The 14,186-nt window shown below is 39.2% G+C and overlaps 1 protein-coding gene across 2 annotated transcripts in view; it reads right to left on the bottom strand.

Moving 5' to 3' along the window:
* Positions 1 to 14,186, bottom strand: part of LOC120560947 (EGF-like repeat and discoidin I-like domain-containing protein 3) — a 128,948-nt gene that overhangs the window by 88,866 nt on the left and 25,896 nt on the right. The window contains exon 2 of one of the 2 annotated variants that reach the window (XM_039803855.1): positions 8,226 to 8,255. In XM_039803855.1, coding sequence (XP_039659789.1) covers positions 8,226 to 8,255 — 30 coding nt within the window. The remainder of the gene's footprint in view (positions 1 to 8,225; positions 8,256 to 14,186) is intronic. The other variant, XM_039803856.1, reaches the window with a different exon arrangement.

Below are 14,186 nucleotides of genomic sequence, written 5' to 3'. Positions count from 1 at the left end.
TGGTGCCGCTATTTATTCTTTAAATAACAGAAGGTGCTGTGTAGTGGCCAGTAGTGTAAAACTGCAGAGAGCTATCACACCAATCGCTAGTCTTTTTTAGTAGCTAACTTTGCCTCAGTCTTAAAAAATAAATATAAAAAAATAACATTTCAAATAAAAGTAAAGACATAATAAAACATAAAGAAATCTTTATTACATTGGCTACCGTGAAATTCATTCCAACTCTCAAGGTGCCCCTGCGTGTATAAGGCATACATACGGTATGTTGACTGTGTTTATTGGCACCTAACTGATGTATATCTGGAACAAAACTCAAAATACAAAATGCAGGGAAAAGTGTACTGTAAGGTTAAGAAGCATAGCACCACTCCTTTAATGATGGTAGACGCGATTTTAAAAATGATTCTAACTTTATAAAGAAGATAAATATGAGAAAGTTATGAAAGTTATTAGGAAGTTCAAAAAGTAGAAAAATGACAAAGTCTGAATATTGCAAATAAGAACTTGACTTTCAAAAAAGGTATAGACTGCAAGGATTGCTTTCAGTCATGTATGGATGTATCACTTTTTGCATAGTTGGTATTAATGAATGTGTTTGCTAATAGTTTTGCTCACAATCATTTTGCATACTAACATACCTTGTAAAAGTTTCCACATGATGCCATTCCACCAAACTGATTACAACAGTTTAGCGTTCTAAAATCAAAGGGTGCGTATGCTGTGCACTGTGCGAGGGTCAGTACAGCTCCGTGGAGAACAGGCTCTTATGCTCAAACATTAATTTGCAAGAGAATTCATATTCGTAGTCACTAAGCACATGCATTCTTGCTGTGTGTGCAGCACCCCATTCGTCATTACCATTGTTTTCTTTTTAAAATTTGGGTGTAGTGAACACTGGGTAGCTTTGCAGCCGCTAGTGAATTTACGCTTTAGGGATTTAGCAAACAAAAGAATTTCAATCATAAAAAGAAAGAGAAGAAGAAGAAAAAAAATGCTCAAAGGTCTGCTGGTAATGATTAATAACTCAGTTGGAGCACTTTTTCTTCTGTGAGTTTTTTTTTTCCTTTTCAATTTATTCTACACATAATTTTATCTCTCTGGGAACAATGGTGATAACCACAGCTTGGAATCAAAGTTATTACAACTAATGTATATGACACAGTAATATATTACTCCATTGGCAGTGCCCACAATGTGGTGCCATATTACTGCCATCTAAAATCTTTCTTGGACTAACCTGCAGCGTGCAGCCAAATGTAAATGACGAGGCCTTGACGCAGGGTTATTGGTTTCATAACTCAAGGGCCTGCCAATAGCGGCCTCATCTTTTAAACATCGAGTTGTACGACTGCACCGAGCGCTGACAGAACTTTGTGGCTTGAGATTGGATGGGAAAACTTTGGAAGTCGGCTGTTGGATATTAATGTAAACCTGGCTATAGCTCAGCACATGTTGAACATTAAAAGACTGATGTGAGATGAAAGTCTGCTGGTTGATGTGATAACTCATGGTCAGTCTGAAGCTTTTAAAGTCTGCTGACAGAAAATCCAGAAGAAGCAAAAACAAATTTGCTTCCATGAGCCTTTTTGTCGGCTTCCTATATCGTGATACATTTTATATTCTAGTCTTTTTACAGTCATAGCTTATAGTTGACAGGTAAACTGTGCTTTGACTGGTCTTTTATTTCATTTTAAGTGATAAGCAACAACAAAAGTCTCAAGGGTGAGACTACCATGCCCTCTTAAGTCAATTTGACAAATGAGCAGCCATGAGCACAAAATTTGACAATGTCAAGTAAATGGGTGCGGCCTGGGATTCTATACTACATCATCTGCTCAACCATTTAAGACTAGCCCTAACCAGGAAAACGTATAGACTGAAAATGAACTTGGCAAAGAATATAAATAAATAAACACCACTAGCAAGCTTATTATTGTTCTCTCGTTGGAATTAGTAGGCCTCTGGATATGAATTACAAACGAGGTAATCCTATCGAAGTCATGCCATTTGAAAGCCAGGACCTGTATCAGTAATAATGAGAGCAGTGGCTAATCAGTTCAACAGAGGAACGTATAATAGCCTTCACAGAGGCCCTGCTCTCTGAGGAAGAGGGGGGGGGGGTGACAGGTTTCAGGGCTGTTTTGACGTGGCGATCTATAGTCGCACCAAGGCGTACTGACAGCCTCCCTAATGGAGAGCACGTAAAGCAGAAAGAAGCAGGGAGGGAAGGAGGCAGAGGCAAGGAGAAAGCCAAAGGGAGCGTGTGAGAGAGATACAGAGAGTGCGTTCTGTACGACAGCTACGTTTGAGTCCAAAATTTGTTATTTTTTAGATATAAAAGGCTCCAAAAGATTACAAAGCAATATTTCAAAAAGATTGATGTACTGAATCTGTGATTTATGGAGTCAAATGACAATTTTAAACCCAGAATACTTCAAGGTGAGGGAAACACTTTATTTTTACACCCTGTGAGTTGAAAAAAAGCCAAAATCTGATGGACTGCAAAGATGATGCTGCAGTTACATTAGCACACACAGAACAAATAAGACATCCAATTAGCATATTCTATATATAAAAAAAACACTATTCTGCTGAGAGAATGCAAACAAACCTTGCCAATAGGAAAACATCATGTCTAATTGCTTTTGCTACAATCATGGTGGGTTGAGATTTAGAAAACTCTTTTAAAACCTATACTGAAATGTGGCTGATGGGCTAAAACCTTTCTTACAATTGACATTTACAATTATATATACATTTATGGATAATAGAGACAATATTTTCCATTCACTTATTTCCATTTTATGCTTTAAAAAAATAAATTCACAAATTTACTGCAGCAACAACTGAGTAAAGCAGTCATAATGGAAGCAGCAGGGATGAGAGGACACAACACTGGAGATCACACAAAAAATAAAATTTAAACTAAACAACTTTTTCCAGAAAGGCAGGGAGGTGGACATTGTGTGTCATCTGAGGAGAACTCCTCAGGCTGTCAATGGATGCTCTCCTCACTCTGCGTGCATGTTGTGTGACACATGTCTGGAGGAAACACTGGCAGCTTTTGTTTGTGTGAATATAAGCTGCTGCTCCGCTGTACAGCCAACGCTCCCTCAGTGATTGATGTGAGCCTGTGTTGTGTCCGGTCACGAGCGCTGTGATTTCTTTTCTGGCTGCAAAGAGAGTCCAATCAATCAGCTGTGAAAACCTGACCAATGGTTAAACACAGGAAAGCATCCTTTGTTTCCTCGCAGATCAATCACAAAAGGCCCGACATTTCCAGGGTTAAAGCTACATGCTCTAACATCTTAGCTGACAGCTGTCACAAACATTAGCTTGTTTCAAATGTACAAGCACATACTAATTATATTAGACTACACCTTACAACTTAGCCCCTTATTAATGATACAGTTTAAAACACATTTTACAATGCACCATTGACGCTGAGAGGCTTGAGGTATTAAGCCTCACTTGATTTTACAACAGTGATATAATTAACTGAGCCTCTTGTTCACTCAGTTTTTCTATTAAAATTAGACTCAAGAAAAAATATTCCTCATGTAAAAAAAGAATGTATTACAGCTATTTCACTGACAATAAAAAGCAGGGGAAAAAGCTTGCTAGGGCTACTGCCGTGTTGGTTTGGGTCATGAGGTCAGACAAGGCATTACCGATCCCGGTAAAGTGTCAGATTGAGCGGGGCCGGCTGACCATTTAACAGCAGAAGTGGAGAAAGCACTTTGATCTAATACTCTTGCTAAACACAAACAAGCATCTGCACTTGACTTGGTCTTTCGTTATCAGCTGCGCTGAGCATCATTTCCCCAGTTACACACAGCCTTCGTTGAAAAAAAAACTCTTATTTCAAGGAGATTCAGTAAATAATTAAATTGACTGTCAATGAAAAATAAAACTGTATATTTAATTGTCAACTCTGAATTTCAGTTCCAATTTCTCCATCTACAGTACTGAGTTAACAAGCCGGCCCATCAACCACCTTGTTAACCTTTAATAAAATCTTGCATATAAATACATTTTATCTGCCTCAAGAGTGTGGAATCTACATTGAAGCTCTTCAGCTCTGAATGTGCACCCACCCACATTACAGAGAAATCTGACATGGCCTAATTGTGTCAAATCTATTTTAACCCAGCCTCTTTCTCTATGATGGCTTCACTGGTTCACGGGCTCATGGTCACTGCACCCATCCTTCACCTCGACTGATAAAAGTTGGCACCGCACCACCAATATTACATCAGTGTTCTCAGCGTGAGCCGGCGTACGCTCATGCTTTTAGTGAGTCCTTGGCCTCCTATTCTCCTGTGCCCTTGCCACTCTGTCATTTCAGCCCATCAGCATTTGACAATGTCAGACAAATGCACTTAGAGTTGAAAGAAGTAAGAATCACGCAGAAACAAAATGGTTTAAAATATGTCAAATAAATATCCAAATGGAGTGGTCACGCATAAGATCAGCAATGTTCTTGGAAGATTGAGAGAAAGGAAGAAATGGAGGATGTCTTGTCAGAGACTAAATGCCATGAAAATGTCAGAGCGTTGTCCCTGCCTCCTTAAAGGTCGTCTCTATAAACAAAAAGGCATTTTCTTGATTCCAGTGTTTGTGAGCGATGGCAAATTGTATATGGCAGGAGGAATAACTTGTAACCTAATAAGATGTAAGATAATCAAACAGAGGCTGGCTCCAACCTGTTCAATGGAGGACTACTGTACTGCAATTAGCTATCCACTTAACCGTAAGGCTCAATTATGAGTGGCATCAGAGGTATTTCGAGTGCACAGGATGCAACCACGGGTCTTGTGCATTTATGGTATTTGTTTGTGATGTGATTTGTGCTGCTCCTGAAATGTGTGGCAAACGCTCAATTTGCGGGTTGGATGCGTGGAAGCTGGAGCCGACCCCTCAATGGAGCGCTCTCAAAGAACTGCACCCTGCATACCACAGAGACACAGTCCTCATCTTTCATAGGAATAAGCAAGTAGATGATAAGGGGGGGGGGGGAATCGATACAGCAAAGTATCACAATATTTTCCGTGGCAATACTATATTGATACATGGGCGCCAAGAATCAATCTTTTATTATATAAATTGCACATGAGAATTTAACTTTTTAGTACTGAAATAATTAAATCAGTTGCTTTTTCCATTCCATTAGATCGTAAGATGAACAAACAGAGAAATGTATCTTTTTAGATTAAACAGATATTGTCAAAGTTTTCCTTTGGGGACATAATTTGAAGCTGGAAAACAGTTGTATATATCGAAGAATATTGCAATAAAAATAAAATTGCTATAACATCGTATCGTGACATAAGGATTGTGATAATATTGTATGGTGGGGCCCCTAGCAGATGACAGAAACTCTCTCTCTCTCTCTCTCTCTCTCTCTCTCTCTCTCTCTCTCTCTCTCTCTCTCTCTCTCTCTCTCTCTCTCTCTCTCTCTCTCTCTCTCTCTCTCTCTCTCTCTCTCTCTCTCTCTCTCTCTCTCTCTCTCTCTCTCTCTCTCTCTCTCTCTCTCTCTCTCTCTCTCTCTCTCTCTGATTATTAGAGTATCTTGATACACAATGAAAGTGCCCATTAAAATCACTTCCTGTTTATAAAAACGGACAAATATATTTAAATGTACTTTTAATGAGCAGCTAGTTTTTTCTGTGTGACTGATGAGACTCAATTATAAAAATATGCTCATTTAACACATTAACATTCATGCTCAAATTTAAGAATTAATTTGAATTAAAATAATCAAAGTGGTATAATGTCACTAAGTAATATGCAGAATTAAAATTACAGTCTCCCACTACACGATAAAACACAATAAATAAGGTGAGGCACTTAGTCCTACTGTATGCTCACTACATTTATTATTGTTATTCAGTGTAACATTAAGTTCAGCCATTGCTATTCTCTGTAGGATTTTTCACAGCAAAAGGTAAAAAAGGTACAGTACAGTAAGTCTCCCACATCCTTTGTATTTGTATTGTTATCAAAAATTTTAAATTTGACACATTATGAACAGACTTTCCTAGATGTAAAGAAAGAATCCAACCTCCCAACACTATGTAGATAAAATGCAGCCAATTTCCTCATTTTATCATTCCATTGGAGAGGACAAAATGAAATCCAATATTCTGTCATGTTTCGCACACTAAGCAGACTTTCTCTCTCTCTCTCTCACCCTGAAACTTTCAATTGTAAAAGTAGCTTCAGATGCCCTGTAGATAGTGGGCCAATGTTCATAGACTAAAATACGAAGCACATCAGCATGAACATAGCCACAGAGATAGACACAGGAGCTAAAGAAACAGGCCAAACATGCTAAAGAAAAGTCCCCTCTATGTGTGCAGACAAAGGGCGTGAATATTTAGATTGAAGATATGAAGGCTGTGAAATAGCAGCTGATATGCTAAATTCTTCAAACCTGTCATGAGTAATTTAGCCTTCCACATCGCCCTGTCCTATTTTCTCTCTAAGTCCAGTTCCAGGTCAGTGGTCACAAGTCACACCTAAATCAGGTCATTTTCAGATCTGATAATTATTTCTTGTGCTGTTTGCCGCATTCTTCTCTTTTATCTGAAGTGTGTACAATACATAGAAAAAAAATCTTTGGAAAGACCTAGCAACAAGATTAACTGCAGTTATTCAAACAGTATATTTATGCTAAAGATAAGTGTATCCATTCATTTGATTTAGACTGAATTATTATACTTTATACATTATTATATATCATTGACATTATGTTCACAGTTGGTATAAATATGTATGTATGTGTCTGTATGTGTGCCACAGTCATTGAACTTCAATTCCATATGTTGAGTTGGGAAATTTAAGCTCTATAGTCTTTTCTGTGACAGTTATGCCACCACACAATTACATTTGAATTGTGTGTTCTGGCATCGGTGAAAAAAATTTGACATTTGGATATTGACATTGAAATTAGCATTTTCAATTATTAAGTAATTTTTGTTTGCGTGAAATTAAACTTTTCAATAACCTCTTTTAGTTGAAATTGAAAGGGTTTTGTTAGTGTTCTATAGTAACAAATGCATATTCAGATTATGTATACATGTATGTGTGTGTTCACGCCCATGTGTTTGTGTTTCTATTTTCTGATTAACTCATTAGAGTCTGAGATTACACTAAGCTTAGCATTGCAACAACAAACTGCTTGGATTTCTGGGGTATTATGTCTTATCTAAATAAATCATTCTTGGTTTAACCCATTTGATCTCAAATAAACCAGCAGATATTAATATTAATGGAAGAAACATTGACAAAAGATAATTAGATGCTGAGGATGAACTTAGAAGTAGAATGTTTGTATTCAGTTGTGGTACTTCACCAGGATGTGAAGTGACATTTTAATTATACCACTGATGAAGATGAATCAGGTCCTTGTTTACTGTTGTCCTCTGTGGTCTTATTTTTGTAATAAAACTCTTGTTGCATTAATTGTTTCAATAATGACAAGCAGTACTTCTGAATACCAAATATGGTCTCTAAGGAAGGAAGTTTCTGTATGATAATTCACAGATCTACTTTACTACCTATTATAAACAAATTATAAATAAAAGAGCAGCAGAAACCACACTCAATGCGCTCCTTCGGGAATGGCTACATTGCACATTCAGACTGATGCTAATGGCATGAATTTAAGGACGCAATGCATTGCACTTTAGATACAAGACAGGAAGGGTTTGAGATGTTGAAAGTGATTCGCCCTAGAAATTACGCTAAATGCTCAGGTATTCAGAAAAGCAATCTAGCTGAAGCAATCACGGGACTGAATAGGGACTGTGAGGTTCTGAAAACAATCTCAAAACTCTGTACCAGACAAAGACAAGCTATTTCTCATAAGTCACACTATTAGAAGCGATTTAAATAGGACTGCCTTATGAACTGAACTACAAAATGACATAATCATGAGTGCTGCTGACCAGGCATGATCAGTGAGCAGATTTGAGGATTAGAGTTAGTGGTAATGAAAGAAAGAAGTAAGGAAGGGGGCTTGGCCAAGATTTAGAAAGCGAAAGAGCTCTCTCCTTCCCTTCAACACACACACACACACACACACACACACACACACACACACACACACACACACACACACACACACACACACACACACACACACACACACACACACACACACACACACACACACACACACACACACACACACACAGTTACCAAGCATAAAAATTCCCCACCTGCTGAAGTTGGTTCCTCACCATCTGCTGCTGTTGAGACACAGAGGAAAAGAGGGACGAGGGGAAAAGAGAGAAAAAATATATTAGCTTTATCACAACTATGTCACAGTATTCAGTGCTTCAGCTGCATGCAACACTGCTTATTCAACAATATTATTAATTGCAACGTGCACTCCTATATGTGCAGTAACATTTCACATGTAATCCAAGGGAGCATGCAGTATGCAAAGCCAGACACACCTGCTACCTGTAGGGTACAACACCTTGCCAGCAGAAATACTCCACACTGGCACTGTGTCACAGCCCATCCCCCATTCATACACTGGCACAATGCTACGTCCTGGTCGGTGGCCTTTGACTAATCTGTGTTCATCATTCTGGACCAGTGTAGGATTAGCCCCTGTGGCATACATATATGTTTGCTACATCCCTGGCTCCTCAACACTAGTCTGTGGCTTAGAATTGGCCTGTCTGCCATCATTACCACAACCCTCCATCTCCATCATAAGACCCATCATCACTTGTAAAATTGCTCCGAAAAGGGCATCAGATGCATGGGATGGCAAATAGCATTTGCCATTATTGCTGGGGATGATCAGAAATGTGTGGGAACCAATTCCCTTGGATGATGGATGGATGGATGGATGGATGGATTTGGTGCTCTGAAGCATGTGTTACTTCTCAGTAACTAATGATACTGCCTTCCAGTGAGCATGCCAGCTTAATTAAAGTATGATTTAATGTAATGTACATGTTTTCATCCACAGCATTGCATACTAATTAGGTATTAGCATATGGGTAGGGTTAAGGCCACATAGATCATGAGGCAGACAGGGAGACATTAATGGATGGCAGCATTTCATGCAGCTGCAAATGCATCCAAATCCATCTTAGAAAACTAATCAAGTCTCATTTCCAATCATAACACAGAGAAACATGCAGTAGATATTTCTCCTCTCCACAAACCAAACAAGTGCTCCGTCAGTTTGCATTCCCTGTGGTGTCTTTGGGTGTGAAAATAAAATCACTTCACAAAGTGCTCTCAGATGGTTTTAAAAACTTTTATATTGCCAATCTAATTTAATGTGGTACCTTATTTCTGGGGGGTCTCTATTCAGTGTATCTACTAAATGTCTAGCAAGACAAGCTGAGCTGACTGTTTTGACAAACTTAGGACACCCCTGGAACAAATGATTTCAACAAAGACAGCAGCCACAAAGCTTTCCTCTTTCCTATAAACTGAAGGGCAAACTAAATTCACTGAGACACTTTTGTGATGAACAGACAGAATTAAAGAGTGAACCAAAGCCTTTAACACTTCTTTAACTGTGAGAAAAAAGTCAAATTGATGTAAAAAAGGAGCCAAGGCCAAGCACTTTTCCACGCTCTCATCTGTCTGGCAGAAGATGTTCCCCTTTGTGTTTTCCCATGCACATGGGCCAATGTAATCCCAAAGCCAAGCACATTCCACGCTTCACTTAGTGCGGTTTTCTTCTCTGCCGTTTTCTCTCCTCTCTTACCATTGGGGTCAAGACACACACATGCGAGCCCACCAACACAAACTGTATATAGTGAACACACACAATTACACACTCACAATGAACAACATGGGCCCTATCTTGCACTCAGCGCATTTGTACACCGACGCATGTATCATTCCTATTTTGCACCCGACGCACAGCGGACTTTTCCCTCCACAGACGCACGTCGGTAAATTAGGGAATGTATTTGCGCTCCCGGGGGCGGTTCAGCGAAAAGAGGAGGCGTGTTCTGGCGCAAACATTATGTGGTCCTATTTTGCAGTTTCAGAAATCAATTCCGCCACTGACCAGGAAAAACCTGGTCTAAAGTCAGTGGCGCTAGAAAGTCAGTAGCGCGTTATTCAGATGCTATTTTAGGGACGAATGCTTGGCCATAATGTAGTGTGTGCACAACGTGAAGAAAAAATATTACTGAAAATGCGCTTCATGTGTTTGGATAGGTCAGGAGGCACTTTACAGTACAGTCCTCAAAAAGTCGCAGCATTCTTTGTGGCTTGTTGTGTTTTACACAACATTTCCATGAATCATGGATGTGTTGACATAAATGAGGAAATATTAGAGGACTTAAGGAGACGTGATGTTGAACTACGGCGGGATTGGACACTCCAGCGGAATCTGGTCTGGGAGCAATGCGCGATGCGCTCCTGGTGGAGCGGGTGGACGGAGATGGAGTGGGGGGAGGAGGAAGAGGCACAACAGGAGCAGGTGGTGCGTTTGGAGGCCCACGCTCCATGGCTGCAGCAATCCTCTCCAGACTTGAGGAGATGCGCACGAGAGGCCGCAGCAACATCGCCACCCGGCCAAGACGGGTATTTATTACTTTGCCGCATCCCGGACAGCTCCCGCTGGCGTGCGCCAGGCAAATCCGCCGTCATAATAGCAGTCCACTATGGAACAAGCGCGCCTGCTCTTAAAGGGAATGAGAGATGACGCTCTGATTGGTTATTTTCACGTTACGCCCAAACCACACCTAGCTACTTCAGACCAACCCATTTAAGATTTGTGTCGGGCGCAAGGCTCATTTATCCCGCCGGTATAATAGCAACAGCACCCGAGATCCGCCCACAAAGCTACTTGCGTTTGGCGTTTCATACTTGCGTTTCCGATCGTTAAAATAGGGCCCCATGCCTCCAAGTGAAGAAACCTATATCGACCCACACATAAATATGCATGCAGAGAATATAAACATATAAAAAGGGAGTTTATCCATGTGTTGATGTGGTGAATCATAAGAGTGCATAATATACTGAGTGTTAGTTGTACAACACTCTGGGCTAGCAAAATGTATGTCTTCAATGGTTGATGTTCCCTAAGATGAGTCAAAACACCCCGTGGCAACATGAGTTGCCCTGCTACGTCCTGCTACGCCCTGCACCACCGCGCCATGCCCTGCAGTGCCCTGCTACGCCATGCAGTGCCCTGCAGTGCCCTTCTACGCCATGAACTACTACAACTACATTACATTACATGTCATTTAGCTGACGCTTTTATCCAAAGCGACTTACAATTGCTATATATCAGAGGTCGCACACCTCTGGAGCAACTAGGGGTTAAGTGTCTTGCTCAGGGACACATTGGTTGATGTATCGCAGTGGGAATCGAACCCGGATCCCACACCGAGGTTTCTCTCTAAAAGAAAAAGTTTTCCTCACCACTCAAGGTTTCTGCCTTCCTCCTAAATGCTTGCTCTTGGGGGAATTACTGGAATTGTTGGCTATTTGTAAATTATAGTGTGGTTTAGACCTACTGTATCTATAAAATGTCTCGAGACAACAAGTGTTATTATTTGATACTATAAATAAAATTGAATTATGTCCAATGGAAAGAAACTATTTACTGTATCTATTGTTGTCTGACAAGAGAAAATGTACTTCCCATTTAATGAATAGTTTAGAGGATTAAGGTTAAGATTAAAGGTTCGAGCTGTTCGCACAACTATAAAAAGTCAGTGCATTACAATCAGTGGTGTGAAATTGTGGAATGGTCTGTGTACAGAATTAAAGCAATGTCCAAACATAATCCAGTTAAAAAAAAAAAAGGTACAACGCAGTGATTTTCAAAAATTATATGAAAGGAGGGCTTTAACAGCTGCAATATGTGTTCATTGACATATGTATATGTTTGTGTTTGTGTGTTGTGTGTGTGTGTGTGTGTGTGTGTGTGTGTGTGTGTGTGTGTGTGTGTGTGTGTGTGTGTGTGTGTATAGTAGATATATAGGCTATATATCAAAAGATAATTGTGAATAAGATATAAATATGTGTTAAATGGAATAATAATAATAATTTACTGAGTTATGGAAAAGGTATAGGATTAAATAAGTGTATACTTCGTCCTCCTCCTTTTCAGACATGTCTATGTTGTTGTTTTTTGTGTGATGTTTTGTTTGGTTTATTTTTAATATTTATGAAATAAATTTCTTCATTCATTCATTCATTCATTCATTCATTCATTCAAGATGAGAAGAATGATTTTCTCTAGATAGCAACTGGGTACTGGGTTAATGCTTCGGTAGTATACACTGCAGACAAAATAGGCTTCATTACATACTGCAAATCAGGTTTGTTAGCTTGCCTTGATGAGACACTTAAAAGTATGCACGTTTACACTTTCTGGACAATTTACTGTCCTCTCTCAGTACCAGAAAGCAGATGACAATGTTATAGCATAAACCTTTTAAAGAGGAAGTCAGGATGGGTGTTTGGGTTAACAAGATGTGGGACTCTGACAATATGTGAGCACGGTTCATGCTACATCTTGCAGCAACAGTCAATACTGGTTTCTCTTGACCATGGCGGTGATAAAGCAGGAATATATAGTTTTTGGATCGGCCATCTGCGTTTTTTTAGAAGTGGATATTCTTAAGGTGTTCTGTCTTCCTGTAGCAAACCCAGTTTTATTTATCGTATCAATTTATTTAGTCATGTACAAATTACACCATGCAAGTACTTTTCTCTCTCACCCTGCTATTGAACCCACACACACCTATTCTAGTGGAGATATTTCTAATATTGTATTGCAAAGCCCTACAAGAAAAAAAAACAATACATCACATAACATACTAATAGAACAGTAGGAAGCGGTAAGATGCTGGTACTTGTTCACTCAGTAACAAAGACAGCGAGAAATATCCTGCAAATCAAACATCTTTCAATTTCCCATTCCATAAAAGTGGTCATCAAAACACAAGCAGCATTTTTCCCACAGCAGTAGGGCTATAAACAGATCCATAATGAATCTTGAAACAATCATGATTTACCACTTGGGTGTGCTTGCTTCATACTGTATCGCAAAAAGCGCTGTGATATAAACACTAACATTGAGTAGTCAGTTCGGTTTAACACTTTCATCAAAAAGTGGTGAAAACCAAACCCACCCATTTGAGCTGTAAGCATACATAAACAAAATACAGTATGCCAATTGTCTCTATTATTTAGCAACAAAACCATTCAACCTACAAAATGAATTCATATAATCAACTGAACGTGTTACATTGGAATACTGTAAGTGCATGTTTCCTTACAGGTGCCATTGTGCCAAGAGTGTAAGACAATGTAATAGTCCAAATATTATTAAGATTAGATAGATAGATAGATAGATAGATAGATAGATAGATAGATAGATAGATAGATAGATAGATAGATAGATAGATAGATAGATAGATAGATAGATAGATAGATAGATAGATAGATAGATAGAGAAGGGCATTAACTAACACTTTGTTCAACAAATACTTGACACATGAATGCATCTTTAGACTGCACTAATACGTTTGTAAAACATGGAGGGTTCTGGAGATGACTTAATTAAATGGCCTCTGTTTCACGATGAGCCTGCCATTGTGGGACATTTTGGTCTAATCTGACTGACAGCCAGGAGGCAGTAATAACTATGCATCATCTAAATGGGAACCAGCCAGCATGTCCACCATAGGTCTGCTGTGACCTCAAGGTGTTCAGTGCAGATAGAGGGGCCGGTAAACAGGATGAACAAGTACAAAACCGAAACGAAACAAAACACACACACACACACACACACACACACACACACACACACTCATATACAGATGTGAGATGACAGGTTTGGGTTGCGGGAAATGTGTTCATGTAATATTTCCTTTCTTTCATCATCAGCAGCAGTTTTGACTATGTTTCTACATTGTGACTGACTGGATGTGCCCTTTAACAGCAATTACCCGTTTTTGTGCACACACACATCTAATCAAACAACAAAATACATTACATGAACTCACTAACACAATATGGATCAATAGTACATTTAAAAACAAATATAATGACCAATAGCATTTCATAATTTGCTTTTCTTCTCCAATAGTGTATTTGGGCTTCATTTATAAAACCTAATGTTAACTTAAAAATATTATATATTTAACAGTGCATAGACTGCTTTTCTTAGTCACAGT

This window comes from Perca fluviatilis, chromosome 6, assembly GCF_010015445.1.
Source record: "Perca fluviatilis chromosome 6, GENO_Pfluv_1.0, whole genome shotgun sequence".
In the NCBI taxonomy this organism is placed as follows: Eukaryota; Metazoa; Chordata; class Actinopteri; order Perciformes; family Percidae; genus Perca; species Perca fluviatilis.
This window is presented reverse-complemented; position numbering and strand designations above follow the sequence as displayed.